This window comes from Scyliorhinus torazame, chromosome 9, assembly GCF_047496885.1.
Source record: "Scyliorhinus torazame isolate Kashiwa2021f chromosome 9, sScyTor2.1, whole genome shotgun sequence".
NCBI classification, from domain to species: Eukaryota; Metazoa; Chordata; class Chondrichthyes; order Carcharhiniformes; family Scyliorhinidae; genus Scyliorhinus; species Scyliorhinus torazame.
This window is the reverse complement of record NC_092715.1, coordinates 70,603,285-70,629,957: the sequence shown is the minus strand read 5'-3', so window position 1 is coordinate 70,629,957 and position 26,673 is coordinate 70,603,285. Positions and strand designations below refer to the sequence as shown.

Sequence of the window (26,673 nt, the reverse complement as noted above, 5' to 3'; positions counted from 1 at the left end):
TCTGGTCCTCGTGGATTATCCCCGGGACACAGTCCTTGATCCTCGTGGCCAGCACTTTTGCCAGCAACTTTGCATTCACATTGAGGAGCGAGATCGGCCTGTACGATCCACATTGCAGTGGGTCCTTGTCCCACTTTAGGATCAAAGGAATTGTCGCTTCCGACATTGTCGGGGGCAGGGTCCCCTCCCCTCTTGCCTCCTTAAAGGTCCTCACCAGTAGCGGGGCCAACAGGACTGCGTACTTCCTGTAGAACTCCACCGGGAATCTGTCCGGTCCCGGGGCCTTCCCCGCCTGCATGCTCCCCAAACCCTTGCTCAGCTCCTCCAACCCAATTGGTGCCCCCAAACCAGCCACCTCTTGCTCCTCCACCCTCGGGAATCCCAGCTGATCTAGGAATCGTCTCATCCCCTCTTCCCCCGCTGGGGGCTGGGATCTGTACAGCTCTTCATAAAAGGCCTTAAATACCTCGTTTATTTTCGTCGCACTCCGAACCGTGGCTCCCCTTCCATCTTTGACTCCCCCTATTTCCCTCGCTGCCATCCTCTTACGGAGCTGGTGTGCCAGCATCCGACTAGCCTTTTCCTCATACTCGTAGGTCGCCCCCTGCGCTTTCCTCCACTGTGCCTCCACCTTCCCTGTGGTCAACAGGTCAAACTCCGTCTGGTGCCGCCGTCTTTCCCCAAGTAATCTTTCCTCCGGGGCCTCTGCGTATCTCCTGTCCACTCTCAAAATCTCCCCCACTAACCTCTCCCTTTCCATACCCTCTGTCTTCTCCCTATGAGCCCTAATGGAGATTAGCTCTCCCCTGATCACCGCCTTCAACGCCTCCCATACCACCCCCACCCTTTCCTCCCCGTTGTCGTTGGCCTCCAAGTACCTTTCGATCCACCCCCTCACCTTCCCACACACCACCTCGTCCGCCAGCAGTCCCACATCCAGCCGCCACAACGAGCGTTGGTCCCTCTCCTCTCCCAGCTCCAGTTCCACCCAGTGCGGGGCATGGTCCGAAACAGCTATAGCCGAATACTCCGTCCCCTCCACCCTCAGGATGAGCGCCCTACCCAGAACAAAGAAATCTATCCGGGAGGAGGCTTTGTGTACATGGGAGAAGAAAGAAAATTCCCTGGCCTGCGGCCTTGCAAACCGCCATGGGTCCACTCCCCCCATCTGATCCATAAACCCCCTAAGTACCTTGGCCGCCGCCGGCCTCTTTCCAGTCCTTGATTTGGAACAGTCCAGTGCTGGATCCAACACTGTATTGAAGTCCCCTCCCATTATCAGGCCTCCTATCTCCAGGTCCGGAATGCGCCCCAACATGCGCTTCATGAATCCTGCATCATCCCAGTTTGGGGCGTATACGTTTACCAACACCACCCACGTCCCTTGCAGCCTACCGCTCACCATTAAATATCGCCCTCCATTGTCCGCTACAATAGTCTTGGCCTCAAATGACACCCGCTTTCCCACCAATATTGCCACCCCTCTATTCTTCGCGTCCAGTCCCGAGTGGAATACCTGTCCTACCCATCCCTTTCTTAGCCTGACCTGGTCCGCCACCTTCAGGTGTGTCTCTTGGAGCATGGCCACGTCCGCCTTCAGTCCCTTTAAATGCGCGAACACTCGAGCCCTCTTCACCGGCCCATTCAGGCCCCTCACATTCCACGTTATCAGCCCCCCCCCGCCGACTAGCCATCTCCTTTTCTGGGCCAGTCCCATGTCCACGCCTCCCTCACCCTCCAGTCCCCGTCCCGACCACCTCTTCTGTGTCCCTTTCGCCCCATTTCGTCCCATTCCCTTTCGGCCAGTGCAGCAGCAACCCTTTTCCCCCCCCCTTCCCCCCCCGCTAGACCCCTGTCTCGCTTTTTTGCTCCCCCCATGTCACTCCCGTAAGTCAGCTGACGCCTGCTGACCCCGGCTTCCCCCGCCGTCCCATTGACCTCCCCGCATGGGAGTCTCCCAATCCATATGCATTCCTTCGTTCTCCTTCCCGCCTTTCTTCCCGCATGCGGGAAAACACCCCGCGCTTTCCAAAGCCCGCTCCTCCCCCTCTGGCGCAGCTCCTGTCGCGGCCTTGTCTCTCTCCCCCAGCCCATGTAACATTTCCTACGCGTGATTGACCCCCTATATACAACAACCATCACACATCAAACCCCAAAACATCCCCCCAACCCTCACAAACCCTCAGTTAGAGTCCAACTTTTCGGCTTGTACAAAGATCCACGCCTCTTCAGGCGTTTCGAAGTAATAGTGTTGGCCCTTGTATGTGACCCACAGTCGCGCTGGCTGCAGCATTCCGAATTTCACTTCTTTCCGGTACAACGCCGCTTTGGCCCGGTTGAAACCCGCTCTCCGCTTTGCAACCTCCGTGCTCCAGTCCGGGTATATTCGGATCTCTGCATTGTCCCACTTACTGTTCCGCTCCTTCTTGGCCCATCTCAGGACCCACTCTCTGTCCGTGAACCGGTGGAACCTCACCACCATCGCCCTTGGCGGCTCATTTGCCTGGGGCTTCTTCGCCAGCACCCGATGTGCCCTGTCCAACTCCAGCGGCCTCGAAGGGGCCTTCGTGCCCATCATCGCCTCGAGCATCGTGCTCGCGTATGCCCCGGCATCAGCCCCCTCCACTCCCTCAGGGAGACCCAGGATTCGCAGATTCTTTCTCCTCGACCTGTTCTCTAGGTCTTCGAGTCTTCCCGCCCACCTCTTGTGTAGCGCCTCGTTCTGCTCCACTCTCACCGCCAGGCCCACAAGCTCGTCCTCGTTCTGACTGACTCTTTTCTGTACCTCCTGGATCTTATCTTCGTGGGCCTTCTGGGTGATCCCGAGTCCTTCAATTGCCGAAAGCATAGGCGCCAACATCTCCTTGCGCATCTCCTCGCGCTGCTCCTCGAAGCAGCGCTTGATGAACTCCTGCAGCTCCCCTTTGTCCCTGGCCACCGCCATTTTGTTTTCTTTCCCTCGCTTCTCCCGTTGCTCCTGTGCCGCTCCTTTGGCCGTTACACTTCTGGTCTGTTTCATAGAAGTTGGAGGGGGACCTCGCTCTTCGGGTTGCGTCAAAAAAAAAAAAAAAAAAGTTCCGTTGGGGCTCCTCTAACGAGCCCGAAAGTCCGTGGTAGCGGGAGCTGCCGAATCGTGCGGCTTAGCTCTGCATAGCCGCAACCGGAGGTCGAGAGGGAATCCTTTTGGCAGTGTTCGCTTCACCAGTCTGCCCCAAAATGTCTATGGAAACTCCTGAAAAGGGTCTGAGAGTCAGTTCCAGACGGGAGCTGCCGAATGCGCGACCTACTCCTCCATGGCCGCCAGCGGAAGCCTCGTCCCTGCTTTTTCAATGGCCTTGGTAGATCTTTTCACAGTTGTTCCCTCTGCTGCTAGAATTCACCTTTGATAGAGGCCCTCAAGTCAGATTGCAGCTTTAAGCTTGCCCTTCCCCCGCCTGCATGCTGGAAGAGGCTTTTGTCTATTCCTGCAGCTCAAGCCAAATCTTTCACTGTTTCTGTCGGGTCTGGTAGCCAAAAGACATAACATTCCTGGGGGACACTGTCAGGGGAATGCTGCAGTCTTCTTCCCACACCGGGAAATGTCAAACAAATGCTGTGGGGGCCCTGTAAAAGAGCCCAAAAGTCCGTTCCAAGGGGGAGCTACAGAATATGCGACCTAGCTCTGCATAGCCGCACCCGGAAGTCTGCACAAAACTCTTAACAACACACTACATGACAGAGGCCACCTGAAGCCCCTTTACATAGCAGTGTCAATTAATGGACACTTAACATAAATGAGATAACTAATTGCAATGTCTCTTAACCCATTACTTAACAGTCTCCCCTTCCTTGGAGAAAAAAAAAAATTAGGTGAAAACAAAATTTCAAGAAACTCAAAAACACACACATGACATCCCCCCCCTTTTTTTTATTTATTTTGTTTGGATGAGAAAGAAAAAAAAAAAGGCTCAGAAACAAGCGCCCTTCATTAACAATATCCAAAAGTTTCTGTGAACTCGCCCCTCTTTTCGTAAAACAGTCTGACAGTTGATAGCTCCTGTCGACCCATTTAATTTTTGTTATTTCCCCTCTGTCCAACATCTGCTTCAAACTTTCGATGTCTATCCGTAACCTCTTTTCATTGACACTTTTTGTAGAGTGCACATTTTCCCACAGGGATTTATTGTCAATGTGACAGTCAATAGGTATATTACCCAAATCCCCTAATCCCAAAATTTCTGCCAATATTATACTTACATAAAAGGCCATATCCACCGCCTCTACAAGGGTTAACATCTCAGCAGTCAAAGTGCTTTTTACCACTCTCCTTATTTTCTTTGTTTCCCACACAAGTGGGCAACATTTACCATTGTTCCCCAAAAGGAAAATTATAAAACCTCCTGCGCTTGAAACCCCATCACATAAATTTGCGTAGGACGCATCACTATAAACTATGAGTTTCAAGTGCTTAAGGTCACCTAAAACCGGAAACTTCAAAACACACTCCTGCATTTTTAGTTTGGCCAACGCTTTATTTGCTCTTATTATGTCTTCCACTTTGGGATCATTCATTTTTGTACTCAACTCTAAGACATCAAAACTCAGGTCCGGTCTAGTCTGTCTACCTAACCAGTTCAGTTGCCCAATTAAACTTCGCAGTTGCTCTTTTTCTATCTTTGAAATCATTGCGTCTTTTTGTGAAACTCGGCCACGACTAATTGCTATTGGGGTGATGCTTTCCAAATAAGATTGCTGACGTAAAGTTGCCCCTAACTTAGTCTGTCCAATTTCCAGTCCAATATATTTAAATGCACCGGAAGCCTGACTGCCAACCCTGAATTCTTTCCTCAAACCAGAGATTACAATAGCTTCAAAATCACTAGTCCCACCCCACAAAAAATCATTGTCATGCATCATAAAAATGCCAGAAAGATTTCCTTTATAGTGCCAGTAAAACATTACAGGATCTGCTTTCAACTGGCAACAGCCTAACTTTAACAAAACTGACTTTACCGAAAAATACCAGACTCTAGATGCATCATTTAATCCATATACACATTTGTTCAACTTCCAGAGTACCCCTTCTGTGTTAGCTGCTTCTTTAGGAGGACGGAGAAAAATGTCTCTCTGGAGCTGATGCCCCTGCAAAAAGGCAGCTTTTATATCTATAGATTTGTATTCCCATGCCTTTGTGGCTAATAAAGCCAAGAAGATCTTTAAAATAACCTTTCCTGCTGTAGGTGAATCTACCCTTAAATCCTGATCTTCTAAGTTTTCTTCAAATCCCCTTGCCACGAGCCTGGCCTTTGCCTTATAAGTTCCATCCGGAAGAACCTTTTCCGTGCAAATCCATCTGTGGGATAGAGCTCTTTGTCCCCTATCCGGTACTTCCGTGTATACCCTAAATTCACTCCAACTATGCAGTTCTTGCTGTCTAGCTTCTTTAATAACTTTTTCATCTAATTTATTTGAAGCCACCAAAATCTCACGTGCATGTGGGCTTCTACTCCTATTAGTATTCGTAGTCTTACTCATGTTCCGAGATCTTGACAAACTACGTCCTCTCTCCCGCCTGGTATCTCGTTCTGTACTGCTACTGCTTGATCTTTCCCTTCTGCTGTGGGATGTCCTTTCAATAGTTCTCGACCTTTTCCTGCGGACCTGTTCACTATCCGATGTACTATCTGAACTGGCACTGCGTTTCTGTGCCCTCCATTTTTGAACTTTGTTTTCCCAATCCATTGTCTTGACTCCTTCCCCTGAATGCTGTACATTCAACCAATGTTTATACTTTCCAGTGGCCTTCCCTGCTCTACTAATAACAGTTGCATCCTTCCATTGACTAGACCCTTCAGGCAAGTATGTCTCTCTTGTACCAACCTTTGGCAGTTGCCCTTTCGGAAAAATGGCCTGTTTTAATTCACCAGAAGTGTTGTGTTCCTCCACAGAAACCCTGTCTATATCAGTAAATTGGTCCTCATAGTTCTGTAACACATGCGTACCAGATGACTCTGGTTCCTCGTTATGTCTGTCTGCTCTGTCTAAATTTGAAAATTTGTAATCTGTACCAATTATCCTTGATGAATGGACCCTAACAGTTTGATTACCATGTTGCAAAATAATTGTTTTGCCATCTATGCCAATGATCTTCCCTGGGCCTTTCCATTCATTAGAATTGTCTCTCTAATAGTATACCATGTCTCCTTGCTGAAAAACGGCATCTGATGGCCATACGTTATGTCTTAAAGCTCTGCGAATTCTTTCAGATACTTCTGCTTCCAAAAAAGCCTTTCTACTGCTATGTAATGCATTTAAATGTTCAGCAAAACCAGAGCTAATTGTAGTCCCCTCCCAACCTGGAGGCTGGTCATCCAAAATGGACGGAATTTTAGGATTTCTACCAAACACTAATTGATAAGGACTGTAGCCCCCAACCATCTGCAACAAATTCTTTGCATGTACTGCCCATGCTAAAGCTGAATTTAGCCTGCAATTTGGTCGATCTGCCAAAACTTTCCGAAGCATGTCTTCGATGACAGCATGATTTCTTTCACAGACACCATTACTAAATGGGCTTTCTGCAGCCGTATTCATAACTCTGATATTCATGTTTTCGCACATATCCCTAAACTCATTATTAGCAAATTCTCCCCCATTGTCCGTAAGGAATTTTGCCGGTGGACCCATTCCTGTCCCTATCCATTTTTCCACGATTTGATCCAGAATTACTCTCTTTTCTTTACTTCGTACAATCGTTGATTGACTAAATCTGGTTGCTAAATCTACAAAATGCAAAATAAATATATTATTTGCTTTATCCCAGATCTTAAGGTCCATGGCCACAATGTTGTTAAAATCCCTGGCCAAAGGTAGGGTTACTATCGGTCGTGCTGGTGTCCTTCTGTACTTCCTACAAACTTCACAGCGGTCACTAACCTGTTCTATCAGTTTAGTATAGTCGTCATCCCTTACCCCTGCATCCTTTAATACATTTTTCAGAGTCCGAGGAGGCGGATGTGCAAATTGCCTATGCAGTTTTAATACCATAAGCTTTTTATCAGCTAAAGTCCCATTTTCAACTGCCATTAACACACCCTTAACCACTTTACTTGAAAAATTATTTGTCAGTAATGGAATACGATAGTGTCCCGACTGTGTAAATTGTAAGTCCACCGTCTTTCCAAAAACTGTTGCCTTATCCTGTTCCATATCCAGTTTCATGTGTGCTTTCTTCATCGATGGTCTGCTCAGAAGCAAAGGTATCTCGCTTGATACAACATCCGTGTTAATGAAATGATTCACTCCGGCAATATTGCAAGGGATCACCACTCTTTTCAGCGACTTCAGAGTATTATCATCCCCAAACCTGAAACTTGTGGAACTTTCAAATTCCTTAACCTTGTTACGATTTTCAGCATTCAAAGAGTCCAGGTAACATTTTAACCAGTCAATTCCACACACAGTAGATGTGCAGCCACTGTCCAATACAGCACAGTTGAAGGATTCTGCAACCAACACCCTCATTACCGGCGTAAAACCGCTTGTCAATAGGACAATGCCTTCTTTCTGGTCACTATCTTTTTCCTCTTCTGACTCTTCCGTGTCATGTGTCGCTTCAAACACTCTATCATAACGAGTTGGACAGTTGAAAGCATAATGGTATTGAGAGTCACATCGAAAACATCAATGTATCATACCCTGTGCATTTCTGGGGTTCATCTTCCTATTGTAGGTTCTAACTGGGTTTCTATCTTCATAATTTCCTTGTCTCGGTCTCCGTCTATAGTCTTGAGCCCTGTTCGTAGCCATATGATTTCGCCATCCTGTTACTAGTGCAGGATGAGGCAGCACGGTAGCATTGTGGATAGCACAATTGCTTCACAGCTCCAGGGTCCCAGGTTCGATTCCGGCTTGGGTTACTGTCTGTGCGGAGTCTGCACATCCTCCCCGTGTGTGCGTGGGTTTCCTCCGGGTGCTCCGGTTTCCTCCCACAGTCCAAAGATGTGCAGGTTAGGTGGATTGGCCATGATAAATTGTCCTTCATGTCCAAAATTGCCCTTGGTGTTGGGTGGGGTTACTGGGTTGTGGGGATAGGGTGGAGGTGTTGACCTTTGTAGGGTGCTTTTTCCAAGAGCCGGTGCAGACTCGATGGGCCGAATGGCCTCCTTCTGCACTGTAAATTCTATGATAATCTATGATAGTGTATCTTCCATATTTTGCCTTATTGCAGGCTGACCTATTTGGGTCATCAGAGCCATCGGAATCGAATGTTTTCCCTGAAACTTTTGTAAAGCTTTTGTCATCTGTTCGAATAAGGTATCCTTATCAGTAAACTGAACTCCTGTCAAAACCAGGAGCCTATCCATGTTGCTCACTCTAGCACAGTCAAGTAATTTAAAGGCCAACACAGATTGTGGAAATTCCAGATTGTGTTTCTGCAGCCTTTTATATAGTCTGCCAAATTCCATTATATAGTCTTCCATGGAGATATCCTCCATTTTCCGGAACTTATCAAAATCCGACCATGCTTCATACGCACTTAACAAGTCCACTTTCTTATAAATCTTATCCATACAATGTAATAAAGTCTCCAGACCTCCTTCTGAGTCTAACTCTTCCAATTCCAGCTCAGAAAGCACTTTGTTTCGGATTTTACTGCCATATGGTAGAGAAAGAGCCAATGCCATACCTTGTTTTCTCTTTCCCAAAGCAGTTACTTTAGTCCACATAACTATTGCTCTTCTCCATTTGTCGTACGATTCCCTTTCAGAAAATAAGGGAGGATAATCATATCCAGCCATCTTTATCCTGGGTTCAGCCATGTATCTTTTTTTTTTTTCCTTCTCACTCACTCCTTGGTTTGATCAGGAAAAGTTGTATCTTTCAAACCTTCACATTTGCACAGCAACCATCCTCTGCTACCATTGTTAGACGTTTTAGTTGCTGTGAAATGAAGAGTCTAAAGTTCTTGGGCGGGATTCTCCGACCCCCCGCCAGGTCGGAGAATCGCTAGGGGCTGGCGTGAATCCCGCCCCCGCCGGTTGCCGAATTCTCCGGCATCGGAGATTCGGCGGGGGCGGGAATCGCGCCACGCCGGTTGGCGGGCCCCCCTCGGCCATTCTCCGGCCTGGATGGGCCGAAGTCCCGCTGCTGGAATGCCTGTCCCGCCGGCGTGGATTAAACCACCTCTCTTACCGGCGGCACAAGGCGGCGCGGGCGGGTACTGGGGTCCTGGGGGGGGGGGGGGGGCGCGGGGCGATCTGGCCCCGGGGGGTGCCCTCACGGTGGCCTGGCCCGCTATCGGGGCCCACCGATCCGTGGGCAGGCGTGTGCCGTGGGGGTCACTCTTTTCCTTCCGCCTTCGCCATGGTCTCCACCATAGCAGAGGCGGAAGAGACCCCCTCCACTGCGCATGCACGGGGATGCGGTGAGCGGCCGCTGACGCTCCCGTGCATGTGCCGCCCGGCAATGTCATTTCCACGCCAGCTGGCGGGGCACCAAAGGCCTTTCCCGCCAGCTGGCGGGGCGGAAATCAGTCCGGCGCGGGCCTAGACCCTCAAGGTTAGGGCTCGGCCGTTCAAGATGCGGAGGATTCCGCTCCATTGGGGCGGCGCGATGCCGGACTGATTTGTGCCGTTTATGGCGCCGGTCGGCGGACATCACGCCGATTACGGAGAATATCGTCCCTTGTTACTTTTCACCAAACACCATTTATTTCACTTCCACAGCCTCTGCACAAAACTCTTAACAACACACCACCTGACAGAGGCCACCTGAAGCCCCTTTACATATCAGTGTCAATTAATGGATACTTAACATAAATGAGACAACTAATTGCAATGTCTCTTAACCCATTACTTAACATCCGTTACCAGTTATTTCACCCATCTCTTCACTCTTCCTGCTTTGGCTGCCCAGTTGTAGTATTGTAGGGTTGTGTAGGTTTGGGAGGGCCAGGCCTCCCATGCTTCTTTTTCTTTGTAGGATCTTTTTGGGGATTCTTGGGTTCTTCACAACTCCCCGGATCACCCACACAAATGCCATAATCATTTTGTCGACCAAGTTAAAGCAGGCCTTGAGGATGTAGATCGGTATGGCTCTGAATAGGAAGAGGAACATGGGCAGCTTGTTCACCTTTATCATCTGCATTCTCCCCACCAGGGAGAGTGGGAGTGTGCCCCATCTCTGCAGGTCCTTTCTCCACCGGACTCATCAGGTTGCATTTGTGGATCCGTGTCCAGTTATGCGCAATTTGGATCCCCAGATAGCGGAATTTGTTTTGAACTTGTTTGAATGGCAGTCCCTCCAGCTCTACCCCTCTCCCTTACGAGTTCTCCGGGAAAATTTCACTCTTGCTCAGGTTGAGTTTGTAGCCTGAGAAAGCACGGGGGAGCTGCCTGGTAGTCCCTCTCTGTCGGGTGTGTCTGGGGTCCCGTCGCTTCGTGTGCCCACCATTTCCTCCGCTCGTTTCTCCAGGCGTTTGCCACCTTTTGTCTCTTTTCGGCCCGGCGCTGCTGCTCGTTTTGTTTTGTTTGAAGAGGGTGAGGGGGTGGTTTTTTCCCGATTCTGGCCGGATCAATGTTGGGGCCTTGCTGTTTGTGATTTACATAAATGATTTGGAGATGAATGTAGGAGGGTTGATTAGTAAGTTTGTGAATGATATGAAAATTGGTGGGGTGGTAAATAGTGAGGAGAATAGCCTTCGGTTACAGGAGGATATAGACGGGCTGGTCAGATGGGCTGATCAGTGGCAAATGGAATTCAATCCGGATAAGTGTGAGGTGGTGCACCTGGGAAGGACAAACAAGGCAAGGGGATGTGCCCCAAAGTAGGGTACTCTTTCAGCGTGTCGGTACAGACTCAATAGGCCCAATGGCATCCTTCTGCCTGTAGGGATTCTATGATTCTGTGAATACATGATAAACGGCAGGACCCTGGGAAGCGCCGAGGACCAGAGGGATCATGGTGTGCATGTACTCCAGTCCTTTAAGGTAGCCGAGCAGGTGAATACAGTGGTGAAGAGGGCATATTGTATACTTCCCTTTATTCGTCAAGGCATAGAGTTTAAGAGCAGGGAGATTATGGTAGAACTGAATAAAATATTGGTTAGGCCACAGCTGGAGTTTTGTGTTCAGTTCTGGAATCCACATCATAGGAGAGATGTGATAGTACTGGAAAGGTTGCAGAGGCGATTTACCAGGATGTTGCCTGGGCTGGAGAGTTTTAGTTATGAAGAGAGATTGGGTAGATTTGGATTAGTTTCCTTGGAGCAAAGGAGACTGAGGACACATGATTGAAATGTATAAAATTATGAGGGGAATAGATAGAGTAGACAGAAACAAACATTGGTGGAGGGATCAATGACCAGGAGGCATACATTTAAGGTAAGGGGCAGGAGGTTTAGAGGGGATGTGAGGGAAAGCTTTTTCACCCAGAGGGTGGTGGGAGTTTGGAATTCATTGTCTGAAATGGTAGTGGAGGCAGAGACCTTCATAACATTTAAGAAATATTTAGATGAGCACTTGCGATCCCAGGGCACACAAGGCTATGAGCCAAGTGCTGGAATATGGGATTGGAATGGTTAGGTGATTGTTTTTGACTGGTGCAGACGTGATGGGCCGAAGGGCCTTTCCTGTGCTGTATGATTCTATGACACTTTGCTAGCCTCTATAGTGAAAGCTGAAGGAAAACATATTCAGCATCATCTCCTGTAAGCTTATCTTGACCAAATGTTTAAATACCTCTATTTGGTCTCTCCTTCACCTTCTTTGCTCATATTTTTAAAAATAAATTTAGTGTACCCAATTATCTATTTTCCAATTAAGGGGCAATTTAGCGTGGCTAATCCACCTAACCTGCACATCTTTGGATTGGGTTGGGGGGGGCTGAAACCCACGAAGACACGGGGAGAATGTGCAAACTCCACACCAACAGTGACCAAGGGCTGGGATTCGAACCCGGATCCTCAGTGCCGTGAGGCAGCAGTGCTAACCACTGTGCCACATGCTGCCCGCTATTTTACTCTTAAGGCGAACAATTGCAACTTCTGCTTGTTCTTATTTCATAGTGGAATATTTTTCTGCTAATCTATATGGACCAGCCCTTCTCTGTCTCTCTCACCCATGTGCCCACTCACACAAGCACAACCACACTCGCACACACTTCTGTTCTCTTCTGCTCTTCCAGCCCACACTGAGTACTACCTAATACTTGCAAAAGACTTTCAGAGGAACAAAGGGAAGCTCATCTGTAATTACTTCTGAAGAGTATTTAAGTCCATTTTTTTTCATGGAAATGTTGGACACGATCTACTGGCCGCGTCCCGCCGGAACCTGGGCGCGACACAGCCTGTTGATCCCTGGAGAGGCCTATCTCCCCAGGATTCCACATGGCCAGATCTCGCGAGACGTCACCACGAGTGGTGACCACCCGCTGCCAAGGGTGTGGATGAGGTGGACACACTTGTTCACAATGGGCAGAACCCTGTCTCGCATGCATAAGTAAGTTTAAGAACCCACTTAGCTGTGCTCATGCAGGATCTAATGGCCACCTGGTATCTACCGGACCCATTGAGGAGATCCCAGCCAGGCGTTGTTCAGTACTGGTCCCCACAAACGGGAACCAAGTGGAACGGTACCTGGGTGAATCTCCGCAGCGATTTGAGGCCCCCAGGTGGTTGGCTACCAGGCATGGTTGCACCCTGGCACTTTTGGTGCTACTTGGGCACTTTGGCACTACCAGCCTGGCACCTTGACAGTGACATCCTGGCAGTATCACTGGACAGCAACCTGGCACTACCAGGATGTTCCGATGTCACTGCCAGGTTGGTGGGTGCACTGCCAGAGTGCCAGGCTGGCAATGTCAAGGTGCCCGGTTGACATTTTGCCCGCGCCGGGCCCAGGGTGCTTGCCCATGTCAGGTGGGGTGCTTGATGATCCCCTGATAGGTGAGAGGGCGTGAGGGAGGGGCAGGGTCCGCGGTTGTGATTAGAGTTTGAGAGATTGGGATGCCATCTTCGCTTACCTCAGTGCAGAAAACGGCTCTGTGGCCTCGGGGGCGGGGGCATTCCCTGCTGGTGTGCAAAAAAAGCCGTGTGCTGTTAGATAGCTTGGTCGTTCACGACACTTTACCCAGCTAATCCTGCCCAGAAGGCACTCTTTTTTTTAGTTGGATCGCACCCGTTAAATGGAGCACCCTGTTTTTCATCAGTTTTATATATCTGCTTCCTGCACATTGCTTGTTTCAAATGTCTGATTGAATCATAATAATAATCTTTATTGTCACAAGTAGGCTTACATTAACACTGCAATGAAGTTACTGTGAAAAGCCCCTAGTCGCCACATTCCGGCGCCTGTTCAGTTACACAAGGGAGAATTCAGAATGTCCAATTCACCTAATAGCACGTCTTTCGGGACTTTGTGGGAGGAAACTGGAGCACCCGGAGGAAACCCACACAGACACAGGGAGAACGTGCAGACTCCGCACAGACAGTGCCGGGAATCGAACCTGGGACCCTGGCGCTCTGAAGCAACGGTGCTACCCAGTGTGCTACCATGCTGCCCATATAATCATATAATCTTATTTCACAGAAACAGACCATTGGGTCTAACATGTAGTCTGTGCCCCTGTTTTGCTCCAATTGCGTTGCTGAGGGCGCGATCTACCGGCTGTTGACGTCAACGGGATATTCCGGTCCCACGCTAGCGCATTGGCTTCCCGGCGACGAGGGATGCAGTCACCGGGAAATCCCGTTGACAACGGCGGGATCGGTAAATCCCGCTGGCGGGCTGACTCCACTGCTGATAAACACATGGCGGGTTGGTCGGTAAATCCCACCCTTTTTCTCAGTTCACATCCCCATTGCTGTTGCTCTGTCTTTGAACAGTTAGCAAGTTTCCATTGTTAAAAAGGAGTTGATAAATTATTTTACAATGGTTTATGATGGCTGTTTCAGATTTGAACTGATGGTTATCTGAAAGTTGTGCCCTTATCATTACTGTGTCATTGACCAATGTAATTAACCTATCATTATTTAACTAATTATATCATGGGAAAAACCATTTTGCAACGTTGAAGAATTCTATCAGATTACCTGCTAACCTTTTTTGGCTTGAATCAAAGAGGCCTGAAGTTCTTGAATCTCTCTTCACAACTGTAACTCCTCCATCCAATTCTAATTAATCTACATCGCACCTATTCTATTTCCTGGAATGCAGTGATCCAAACTTTACCTCACTTGCACTTAACAGAGGCTTTATATCAATCCAAATTCTGGCTTTTGTATTCTATGCCTTTAGAGTCAAAGCCAAGGATGTCTTTTGTCTCTTTTATTGGAACACCTGCTTGCAGAATTAAAATGTTTAATTGCCGATGGGTTAAGTGAGTTTCTAACATCAAAAACCTTTTGCAATGCACTGTTTTTAAAGAGAATGGAAATGTCATTTATTTTGATTTGAAACATACTTTTAGGTTTGATTTGCTTTTCACTCTCCATGTAATCCCACGACTGCTGCAATTGCTTAATCTTGCCTTTCTTGGCATTCAGCCAACATAGACAAAAGCCAATAGCTAGATTTTTGGACTTGAATACTACTGGTTCCACATGGTGCAAAAAAATCTCTGTTACAGTTTAGTACATCCCAAAGCTAAAAATGCATAAAGAATCTTGCTGTTGGATCAGTTCAAATGGGTAGCATTGAGGAAACTCTGAACAAGTAAAAACAAGTAGTCTGTAATTAATTCCACTTGTAAAATGAAGTGGTTTTACTGAATTTAGAGTGAGTTTGCAAGATATTTATAACCTTTGCAACACAAGAACTTCTAGTAATGATTGCCACAGGCAGAAGTACAGAAAACCATGGGCGGGATTCTCCGACCCCCCGCCAGGCCGGAAAGTCTCCTGGGGAGGGGGGGGCGCGGGGGGATCTGGACCCGGGGGGGGGGGGGAGGGGCGCGGGGGGATCTGGACCCGGGGGGGGGGGGGGGGGGGCCCACGGTGGCCTGGCCCGTGATGGGGGACCACCGATCCGCGGGCGGGCCTGGGCCAAGGGGTCACTTTTTCCCTCCGCGCTGGCCGGTGTAAAGGTCCGCCATGGCCGGCGCGGAGAAGAACCCCCATGCGCATGCGCTGGGATGACGCCAGTGCACGTTGCCGCTCCCGGCCGGTGGAGGCCCTTCAGCGTCAGTTGTAGCGGTGCCAAGCCCTTTGCCGCCAGCTGGCGCGGCGCCAACCCTGCTGGCGCCGGCCTAGCCCTGAAGGTGCGGAGGATTCACGCCACTCCTCGGCGCTGGTACGGCCCGCCCCGCCGGGTAGGGGAGAATCCCGCTCAACTTTAATATTTCTAAGGATAACTAACAGACTGGAATGAGAATGGTTAATATGTTAATTTTCCAGTAGCAGGTGTGCATGTTAAATATTTTGTGTTTTTATGCACTTTTAGTTCCTTTGAAACAGGCATTTTCAAACTCGGGGTCATGACCCGCAGATGGGTCGCGGGGGCAGGTTTCGGGTGGATCGCTGTGCTTGGTTGCGGCGTTCCCGTTCGCGGGTGGAATTTCCCAACTGCTGCGACTGGCTTATAAAAATGTCAGCAGCGATGGACTTTTGAAATTGCTGGCCATCCCGCGCTTGTCAGATCAAGCTGTGCGCAGGCCCAGAGCCCAGTGGGGTGGATCACCTCCTCCTGATGTCAGTGCGCTGTCCAGGGCCAGTTTTCCAGCAAACAAGGGAGTCCTCCCACCGGAAGTGGCGGCAGAGTGCAGGTCACGTGTTCTGGCCTCAAGAGAGATTCCTCCATTTTGCAGCTGCCAGAAGTGTTGGTGTGAACTCCTGGGCCTCTGGTGAACAACCCATGAAGAAGAAGCTGAAAACAGGAAAAAAGCAGCATATAGATGATTACTTGAGGTGTGGTTTATTAATTGTGCTGCTGCAATTCAGGATTAAAAGTTCATGTTCAAGTTCATCTTATATGCAGGGAAGCACTGGCAAATTAAAGTTTAAAACCCTCAAAACTTCAAATAAGTTTAAAGACTAAACATGGCGAGCTCGAGGACAAACCTCTTTTTTTTTTTCAACGGATGCAGTGAGATCTTAAATCATCAGCAGAATTACAATATCAGAAATGTAGCATTGAATAACAAAGCAAGTGACATCATGATGACCAAGCAGGCTCACCTGTCACATTAAAGGTAAGCGAAAATGGTGGGTTGCGAAGGTTGGCCAGTGTTGGTCCTGAAGGATGGCCGGTTGGCACAAATGTTCGAAAAACACTGCTTTAGAATGTGCAAACCATCTCAAACCAGCACCAATCATCAATTACCATCGGAACATTAAAACTGTCTGACATATTTCTAGGAAGTGAGATGTTGGTGAAGTTTCCTGTCTTAGTCACGTTACTGTGCTGTTATTGTTGATTACTTTTTTCCTACATGTCTTCCTGTGTTTCTTTGAACCATTGTTCTGCAGATTTTGTTTTGGCAAATTTGGATTTTTTAAGTGAATGGTATGGATATAGGCGGAGTCAAAGCCAGCATTATCTGTGAAAAAAGTACAGCAAAGTTGCAGCACAATTCTTGACAGACATGAGGTGCATTTCAAAGCATAATGATGCAATGGTTAATAAATGGCTTGCGGTCTTCAATAATTTTTTGACAAGATTTTGAATATGCTGTGTCTGGAAGTATTTAAAGTCGACATTTGTGTTCCTTTTGAAAAGTGCACATCAAAGAATTACTGTCAGCAGTAAAGAAGCAGCCGTTTTCTATTGCACTTATTTTCATAGTGTACCATCTGTTAACTAGCTGAAAAAAGAGAGTCAGCGATTCAAAGCTGCAAAACTAAAGACAGTAAAGGTAATCCATTGTAAGGCTGCAGTACTTATTTTCACAAGCCTCAAATTTATAACAAGTTCGAATCAATATTTTGAGGTTTCTGTATTTTTTTCTCTTGTGACTATTGCTTTGAATCCAAATTTATGACTTAAATACCTCGGCTAGCATCAACATTTTTATCATCCATGCCAGTGAAAAATGTCATTTTAATATTGCTCTTTTCAGAAGGGGCTGGTCTTTTTGGGGGATTCAGTACCTGACAATGGCGAGGGGTAGGGAGAGAAGAATAAGAGAGTTTAATAATGAACTGTATGCAAGATGTACACGAGAAAAATGGATCAATGGTCTGCATTTTTTTTGTGCACAAAATTTAAAGCTTCACTCTTCTCATTTGCTGCATAAGCATATGGCTTTGAGCTTCTTGGCCCAGATAGATTTGCACCCAAAATCAAAGGGAAATGTCTCAAGAATGCTCATTCCAATTTTTCACAGCCAATTACCTTCCCTGATCTTCGTCTGCACAAAATGGGTAGGCGCTTACAACATTCATGTGCTCCTCTAGAATCTGACAGAAGCAATTTAAGCTCCACACCCTAATGTTAATGTACGGTCAAGAAGATAGGTTTAATGTTGGCTTTTCAAGAGAGAGAAGCAACAATGTGAAGGAGTTTAAAGTGGGAGGCAAGGTGACCTCCTGTATAATTGCATGAGAACCTTGTCTCATATTTCTCGTCCTTGGCTAGGGTCGCTAAACCAATTTTAAGACTATTACTAAGACTATTTAAGACAGACAATGGGCGGGATTCTCCCATTCGGCGGCAGAGTGTCCACGCTGTCGGAAACGCCTTCGCGTTTCACGATGGCGTGAACGAGCCACTGGGAGTACCGATTCTGGCCCCTACAGGGGGCCAGCATGGTGCGGGAGCGGTTCACGCCGCTCCAGCCGCCCATCCCGGCGCAAACTGTGCGCCGTGCCAACCCGCGCATGCGCGGTGGCCTCCCTCAACGTGCCGGTCCCGACGCAACATGGCGCGGGGGTTCAGGGGCCGGAGCGTAAGAAAATAGGCCCGGGGAGCGAGAGGCCGGCCCGCCAATCGGTGGGCCCCGATCGCGGGCCAGGCCCCATCGGAGGCCATCCTCTGGGATCAGAGGCCCCCGCCCGGGTTCGGAGCCTCCCCCCCCCCCCCCCCCAAAACAGGCTGTCACTCAACCCTGTGCGCAGAGTTCCCGCCGGCTGCGACCAGGTGTGGACGGCACCGGCGGGAGTCTGCCTTTGTAGAGTGGCCGCTCGGCCCATGTGGGCTGGAGAATCGGCGGCCCAGTCGCTTAGAGTGGCCCGCGACCGGCGCCGCGCGGCACCAATGGCGCTGATTCTCCGCTCTGTGGAGAATCGCGTGCCGGCGTCGGGACGGCGTGGCGCGGTTGCGGGGATTTTCCGGCCCGGCGCGGGGCTGGGAGAATCCCACCCCATATCATCCACCTTTATCTTTAGGAATGAAAAAGCATTTTACAGAAGTCTAATTTAACATTCTCTCACCCCAAATCAAGATCTCAGACCTATTTGGTACTTCCCATTACTCTTCTGAAATAACAGTACACCAATATCTTCCTGCAGTGCACAACTGAATCATCGTGCAAGGACGTCCAACCAATATAAATTTGATCTGTGAACGAGAATTTTCTTTTAAAATCAACATTTCATTAAGGCATTTATGATTTTGTAACAACAAAAGATACAAATACAAATGTAAACATAATTCAGTAAATAACACCCCCCACCCCCCAACCAACAACCATACCCAGCCAACATAGCTTATACACACAGTTCCCAAGTCCCTCCATCTCCTCTCGCTTATCCCACCTAAACTAAATTAAACTAAATCACCCACCCACTCATTCCCTAACCTCCCCCCGCCAACTTATTGTATCTGCTAACAGTTTAGTTTCCCCCAAAGAAGTCGATAAACGGCTGCCACCTCCGGTCGAACACTAACATTGATCCTCTCAGGGCGAATTAAATTATCTCAAGCGTGAGAAACCCAGCCATGCCGCTAACCCATACCCCCGATTTCGGGGGCTCCGAGTCCCTCCACGCTAATAAGATCCATCTCCGGGCTATCAAGGAGGCAAAGGCCAAAATGTCAGCCTCTCTCGCCCCCTGAACTCCCGGATCTTCCCACACTCCAAGTTCGCCACCTCTGGACTCGGCACCACCCTCGTTTTTAGCACCGTGGACATGACATCCGTAAATCCCTGCCAAAATCCCCCAGGCTTCGGACATGCCCAAAAAATGTGGACATGATTTGTGGGCCCTCCAGCACACTTCACACACCTGTCCTCCACCCCAAAAAACCTGCTCATCTGGGCCACCGTCATGTGTGCCCGGTGAACCACCTTGTATCAGGCTGAGCCTGGCACATTATGAGGATGTGTTGACTCTACTCAGAGCAACCTCCCACAGACCTGCCTCTAGCTCCTTACACAGCTCATCTTCCCACTTGCACTTTACCTCCACTATCTGGGTTCCCTCCCACTCCATAAGCTCTTTATGAATTTCCAAGACCTTCCCCTTCTCCCACTCCCGTTTTTGAAACTACCTCATCCTGTATCCCCAGTGGCGGTAGAAATGGGAAGGTCGAAACCTGCCTTCGTACAAAGCCCCTCACTTGCAGATAGCGAAACCCATTCCCACCCGGCAATTCAAGCTCCTCCTCCAAATCCTCTAAACAAGGAAATCGATAAACAGATCCCCCAGCCTCTCAATCCCAGCTCTCTGCCACTTCCGAAACCCCCCATCCAACATCCCCGGGACAAAATGATGATTGCCACAAATTGGAACCCGCACTGATGCTCCCTTCAGTCCCATATGCTTCCGCCACTGCCCCCATACTCTCAGAGCTGCCACCACCACAGGGTTTGTGGAGTACCGAACTGGCGAGAACAGCAGAGGTGCCGGTACCAGTGCCCCTAAGCTTGTGCCCCTACATGATGCCGCCTCCACCCGCTCCCATATCAACCCCTCCTCCACTACCCACTTCCTGATCATGGCTATATTTGCCGCTCAGTAGTAATTTCTAAAGTTCGGCAGGGCCAACCCTCCCCAACCTCCCTTGGCTCTGCTTTAACAGAACTTTCCTTACTCGCGGGTGATGTGTTAAGTAAGTTGGTTCAACGTTGACTGCAACTGGATGCAGTGATACTAGAAACAGGCTTCTGACACAGGAGATGGTCTAACACTGTTTTATTGAATTCCTGATTGCTGTACATAGTCTGCTGTGAGTCAATCTAACTGATAACCTCCTACTGGCTTGACCAGACTAACTCTCTAGCTCATGGTGATAGTGCTCACTGGCTTGTGCACTCTTACTATCTCAGTAGCTGTGTCCTGTAGAGAGAGTGAGAGTCTTAATGCCCTGTGTGCTTTATAGTGGTGGTGTCCTGTCTGGTGATTGGTTGTTATGTGTTGGGTGTGTTCATTGGTTATCCTGTGTGTCAATCACTGCCTGTCTGCATCTCATTATATACATGAGTGGATATTATGACATCCCTCCCTTTTGAAGTAAATTTTGGAACGTGGCGATATATATACATGCATGATTATATACAAGTGGTGAGTGAATGAACATATGTACATGGGAAGGTGTCTGTTGTGCAGGTACAGAGGAAACTGAACAAAATTTACAAGATTTAAGTCTATAGATTCAGTCTTTGTGGAGGGCGACAAATTCTTGTCGATCGCCTCAGAGGTGGAGGGGGGGACGCTGGCACTTGGATAGGCGGGATTGCTGCCATGTCGGTGGCCTCATGGAGAGGCGGGATCGCTGCCAGATTGGTGGCCTTGTGGTGCGAGATGTCCGGAGGAGGCATGATGACATGCGAAGTGCGGCCAGGCGGTGGGCAGGGAACTTTTCGTAGCGCCCTCCTGTTGCGCCGTAGAATAGAGCCATCAGCCATTTGACCTGGGGGCAGCCTGCCTGACGACAATAGCTGGGGCTGACCAACCTCCCGCAGGCAACTGGACGCGAACAACATCGTCTGGAGCCAGCGCAGGTAGATCCTTGGCATGCGCATCATACGTGATCTTCTGCTGGTCCCTGGATCGCTGCACTTTCTGCAGCACCGTGAGGCGGTCAAGGTCTGGAACATGGATGGCTGGAACAGTCGTCTGCAGGTTGCGGTTCATGAGCAGCTGCGCTGGAGACAAACCAGTCGACAGAGGGGTTGCCCTGTATGCCAACAGCGCCAGGTTGAAGTCCAAGGCTGAGTCTGCAGTCTTGCACAGCAACTACTTGACAATATGGACCCCTTTTTCGGCCTTCCCGTTTGATTGCGGGTAATGGGGACTGGATGTGATGTGACTGAAGTGGTAGGATCGTGCAAAGTCGGACCACTCTTGGCTGTAGAAACATGGGCCGTTGTCACTCATTACTGTGAGTGGTATGCCGTGCCTGGCTAACGTCTCTTTGCAGGCTTTAATCACTGACTTGGATGTGCGGTCCAACAGTTTCACCACTTACTGATAGCTGGAGAAGTAGTCAACCAAGAGCATGTAATCACGCCCATTTGCGTGAAAGAGGTCTATCCCCACCTTGGACGACGGAGAAGTCATGATCTCGTGCTGTTTCAGTGTTTCCTTGGGCTGAGCTGGTTGAAACTTCTGGCATGTTGTGCAGTTGAGGACTGTGTTGGCAATGCCCTGGCTGATGCCAGGCCAATAGACTGCCTGCCAAGCTCTGCGTCAACATTTATCGACCCCAAGGTGACCCTCATGGATCTGTCTGAGCACCATGGCTTGCATGCTTTGGGGAATGACAATTCTATCTAGTTTAAGAAGGATCCCCTCGACAACCTTTAACTCGTCCCTAACATTTCTTGACGCAGACCATGGATCTGACCTAGTCTGTGGGTTCCGTGACCTTTGAGATGATGCCCTGGTCTTGGAGCTCTCGTAGCTGCGTTTTCAGACGATCCTTGAGAGGAGCCGGCACCCGGCGTGGTGCATGGATGACTGGGGTGGCATTCGGCTTGAGCGATATCTTGTAGCGATACAAAACCCCATCAAACAGCGGGGTTTTGCCCGCCCATACAAACCCAGAAATCACTGCATTAACCGCTTAGAAAAGGCCTTTGGTATAAAAATAGTGAGACACTGGAAAACAAACAAAAATCTCGGGAGGACCGTCATCTTTATGGTCTGTACCCTCCCCCCCCCCCCCCCCCCGTGACAACGGGAGCATGTCCCACCTCCCCCCCCCCCCCCCCCCGTGACAGCGGGAGCATGTCCCATCTCCAGAAGTCCTCCTTCATTTGCTCAACTAACCAGTGCAGATTTAATTTATGTAACTGTTCCCACCCCCGTGCCACCCGAATCCCCAAGTGTCGAAAGCTCCCTCCCACCACTTTAAAAAGCAACTCCCCAGTCTCCTCTCCTGCCCCCTCGCCTGGATCACAAATTCCTCACTCTTACCCATGTTCAATTTATACCCCGAGAACCGGCCAAATTCCCCTAAGATCCGCATAATCTCTCCCTAACGGGTTGGAAATATACAGGAGTAGGTCGTCCGCATACAACGAGACCCTGTGCTCCGCCACCCCCCAGTCAAGCCCCTTCCATCCCTTTGACTCCCTCAGCGCCATCGCTAATGGCTCTCTAGCCAAAGCAAACAACTGTGGGGAGAGGGGACATCCTTGCCTCGACTCCGGCTCAGTTTAAAATAGCCCGAGCTCACTCGGTTCGTCCGCACACTTGCCACCGGCGCCTGGCACAGTAACCGGACCCAGTCTACAAAGCCTTGCCCAGACCCAAACCGTCCCAGGGCCTCCCACAAATATTTCCACTCCACCCGTTCGAATGCCTTCTCTGCGTCCATAGTGACCACCACCACCTCCCTCTCCTCAGCGGGCATAATGATGACATTCAAGAGCCTTCTAAGATTGGCCGTTAACTGCTCCCCTTTGACAAATCCCATCTGGTCCTCCCCTATCACCCCCAGGACACAATCCTCTAACCTCAAGGCCAAAATCTTGGCCAGCAATTTGGCGTCTACATTTATTAGGGAGATTGGTCTCAATGACCCTCATTGATTCTGAAGCAGGAGAAGGACCCTGAACAATGAGGTCGAAGCCTGTGACATTGTTGGGGGAAGAACACCCCGCTCCCTTGCCTCATTATATGCCCTCACCAGTAACGTACCCAGCATCCCAGAAAACCTCATAGAATTCCACTGGGTTTTTGTCTGGACTTCCCTGACTGCATGGCCTCGAATCCCTCCACTACATCAACAATCCCGATCGTGGCTCGAGCCTCTCCACGAACCCTTCCTCCACCTTTGGAAACTCCAAATCCTCCAAGAATTGCCTCATCCCCTCCATCCCAGCTGGGGGCTCAGACTCATACAGCTGACTATAACATTTCTTGAACACCCCATTCACACCCGCTGGATCCAAAATCATGATCCCCTCTCTATCCTTCACTCTCCCTATGTCCCTAGCCGCCTCCCGTGTCCTGAGCTGGTGTGCTAAATCCTACTGGCATTTTCCCCAAATTCATACACCGACCCTCTCACCTTCCTCAACTGCCCCATTGCCTTCGCTGTGAATATCAGACCAAACTCCATCTGCAGTTTCTGCTGCTCCTTCAACAACCCCACCTCCGGGGCTTCCGAGTACCTTCTATCCACCTGGAGAATCTCCATAACCACCTATCCATCTCTGCCCGCTCCACCTTCTCCCTATGAGCCTGTACCAAAATCAGCTACCCCCTAACTACTGCCTTCAGTGCCTCCCATACTTTTGCTGCCTAAACCTCCCTGGGTCATTTATCTCCACATACCCCCCTCACCTGCACACACACCTCCTCATCCGCTAACAGTGCTACATCTAATCTCCATTGCAGGCGCTGACCCCCCTCCTTTCTCACCTGTAAATTCACCCAGTGTGGGGCATGGTCCAACACACCAGTCGCCGAATACTCGGCATCTACCACCCCAGCCAGCAAAGCCCTGTCCAAAACGAAAAAAATCGATCCGGGAGTATACTTTGTGCACGTGGGCATAAAGAGAAAACTCCTTCGCACTTGGTGGTCCGAACCTCCATGGATCTCCCCCCCCCCCCCCCCCCCCCCCCGCCCACTATCTGTTCCATCCGGGATCTTCCCCAGTAGCCGCCTCATAAACTCCACGTCGTCCCAGGTTTGTGCGCAGATATTCACTAATACCACCGGCATCCCCTCCAGCTTCCCACTCATCATAACATATCTACCCCCCGAGCTGTGTATGAGAATTAATGATTGAATTTATCCTAAAATGGTTTCCCATGCACTGTGAATAATTAGGTTTCTTTTGTTTTCAGGGGCAGCAGTCTATGCTCGCAGTGTTTGAAGATCCTTGCTCTTTACCGGAGGATGCACAATTATACTTTGTATATGAGGGCTCAAGTCAGATGCATATAACTGTGGCACAGAGACTTAATGCTAAGACATTGGAGTCAGTTGTTCCAGGTAAGCGTGCAGAACTGGATACTTTACTGAGTGTGATTTAAAAATACATATAAACACTTTTTTTAAGTGTCTGATTTGTGTGAACATGGAGATGGTGAAAATAGTTTCTGTTCTCTTGTATCTGAAACTAATATTGAGAGTATTGTCAGGGTCTCTTTTATTAAATTTAGCACGTCATTCATTTGGAGAATTGATAAGATTGGGAATTTAGTCTTTCAGGGCAATATAATTATACCTATATGACAACAACATCTTGTATTTATAAAGCACCTATAATGAATATAATTTCCCAAGGTGCTTTACAGATGTATTATAAAATGAAATATGAATTGAGGCTGGAATTGAACCCGGGTCCCTGGTGCGGTGAGGCAGCAGTGCTAACCACTGGGGAATTAAAAGCAGGTCTGCTCGTGGTGGAGTGTTATAAAATCGAGAGGCTCAAGAGGCCTGGGGCGGGAGGAGATTGCAGAGATGAGAAAAAGCGAGACCATGGATGGATTTGAAAACAAGGAAGATAATTTTAAAGCCAGGACATAACTTGAACAGAAGCATGGTGGTAATGTTACTGGGCTAGTAATGCAGAGGGCGGGATGAATGTTCCAGAGACTTGATTTCAAATCCCAACCATGGCAGCTTGAGAATTCCAATTCAGTTAATTATATCAATTCAGAATAAAAAGCTAGCAGGGTAACAATGAAACTACCAGATTATCATTCAAACCCACGACAATGGGATTGATTTCTAAATGTCCTCTGAAACAGTCTAGTAACCCACCCAGTTATATTAAACTGCTATAAGAAGTATAAGAATGAAACCTCAACCTCCTGACTCAGAAGTAAATGAGCCAAGGCTGACACTTAAATATATATGTATTATTTAATACTGCATTATATTTAGCACTGCATTTGTTATTTCCATACTTATTCATGGGTTTTGTTGCAGGTCACGATACTTTGGAAGATGTTACAGTTTCTGCCTGCATGTATACAGAAAGAAATTCGGTATCTATCGTTGGCTGCAGTAAGATAACCTATGTTGAGGATGTCGCGTCAAAACTAGCTCAGGTTCTGGTTGAAAGTGCTGACACAGTGACTTGCACTAGTCACCTGACCTTGCTTGAACAATTTAGCCTAACTATGGAGGCTGTGCAGTCCTTAGATGAGAAGATGACTGCTGCTATTGAACATTTAGAATTACTACCATCTTGGAATCTGCTTGGAAAGTGGGCAGGACAAGGTAATTATATAGTTAATCTTTTGTTTACAAAATGGGACTCGACACATTTGAAAAGGGAATGTTGTGCTTTTCACAATTAGCAGTAGATAGATCTGTTATTAGGGAAGTTGAGGATTAAATCAGATTTAAATAAGAGGTGTACAATATGCAGAGGGTTATTGTTTCATTATTGATTAGCATTGTTTAAGGTGTAATTGGAAGTTATTTGTGTGATGTTAAAGATATTTGAATACTGTGTTCGGAATAAAGTTTGTTTTCATATACAATATCACTGTTTTGTCTGAAATCAGTCCTGGAGCGAGTTATCCATTCATCACATCCTTACATAATTCAAATAAAATATTGGAGTTTTGTCCAGTATCCTAGCCACTGTTGGGTCTGGTCTGGGAGCGTAATAGCAACCCAGAAAAAGATGAATATGACAGGTGCACCAGGATGAAATGACGAATTAAAGGATGAACAGAGCCAGAGCTTGCAAAAAACACAAGCGCTCCCCTAAAATACAGTAATCAATTTGGAGGTTACATCTGCAGGTAATAGCCAGCCTGTTTGCTCGGAGATAAGTGGGATAATTTTCAATTTTATGTCCAGACAGTATCCTAATAAAATGGATTACCCAACATTTACAAAACCCATCTGATTTGTATTCTGTTGACTTTATTGGAACACAAAGCGAATGGGTGGGTCAGATTACTGCCCAGATAATAAAGTTGAAAAATACTCATGAGATATCCATCTATAAGAAATCTTTTGAAGGTGCCAAAGCATGTTGATGTTGTTAGGAAAACTAAGTTAGTTTTAAGGGACTTATATTGGTGTTGGAAATAAGGTACATTTTTAAATGTGTTCAATTTAATTTAATGCCTCTGTGCCTGGAAGGGTAAAATCCTACAGCTGGATCATGCTGGACAAAGATGTTTGCATGTGTGGGGGCTGTTTTCATTTCTCACTGTGATTCTATTGTGCTTAGAGAGGGTAATGGCATGAAGAATAAATAGGCCAGCAGAGGTATGCGGGTGTTGCACAGCAACTAGAGGCCCTTGTAAGGTAAAAAAGCTTTTTGTTTTAGTTTTAGCTGGTTATAATGCAGTTGGAGACAGGTCATTGGGGAATGAACTTCTCCCAAATTT

At 48.3% G+C, this 26,673-nt stretch overlaps 1 protein-coding gene across 5 annotated transcripts in view; it reads left to right on the top strand.

Moving 5' to 3' along the window:
• The window catches only part of arhgef28a (Rho guanine nucleotide exchange factor (GEF) 28a), a 680,059-nt gene that overhangs the window by 114,614 nt on the left and 538,772 nt on the right, over positions 1 to 26,673 (top strand). For all 5 annotated transcript variants that reach the window (XM_072516088.1, XM_072516093.1, XM_072516090.1 and 2 more), the window contains exons 3-4: positions 24,160 to 24,307; positions 25,250 to 25,543. In XM_072516088.1, coding sequence (XP_072372189.1) covers positions 24,160 to 24,307; positions 25,250 to 25,543 — 442 coding nt within the window. The remainder of the gene's footprint in view (positions 1 to 24,159; positions 24,308 to 25,249; positions 25,544 to 26,673) is intronic.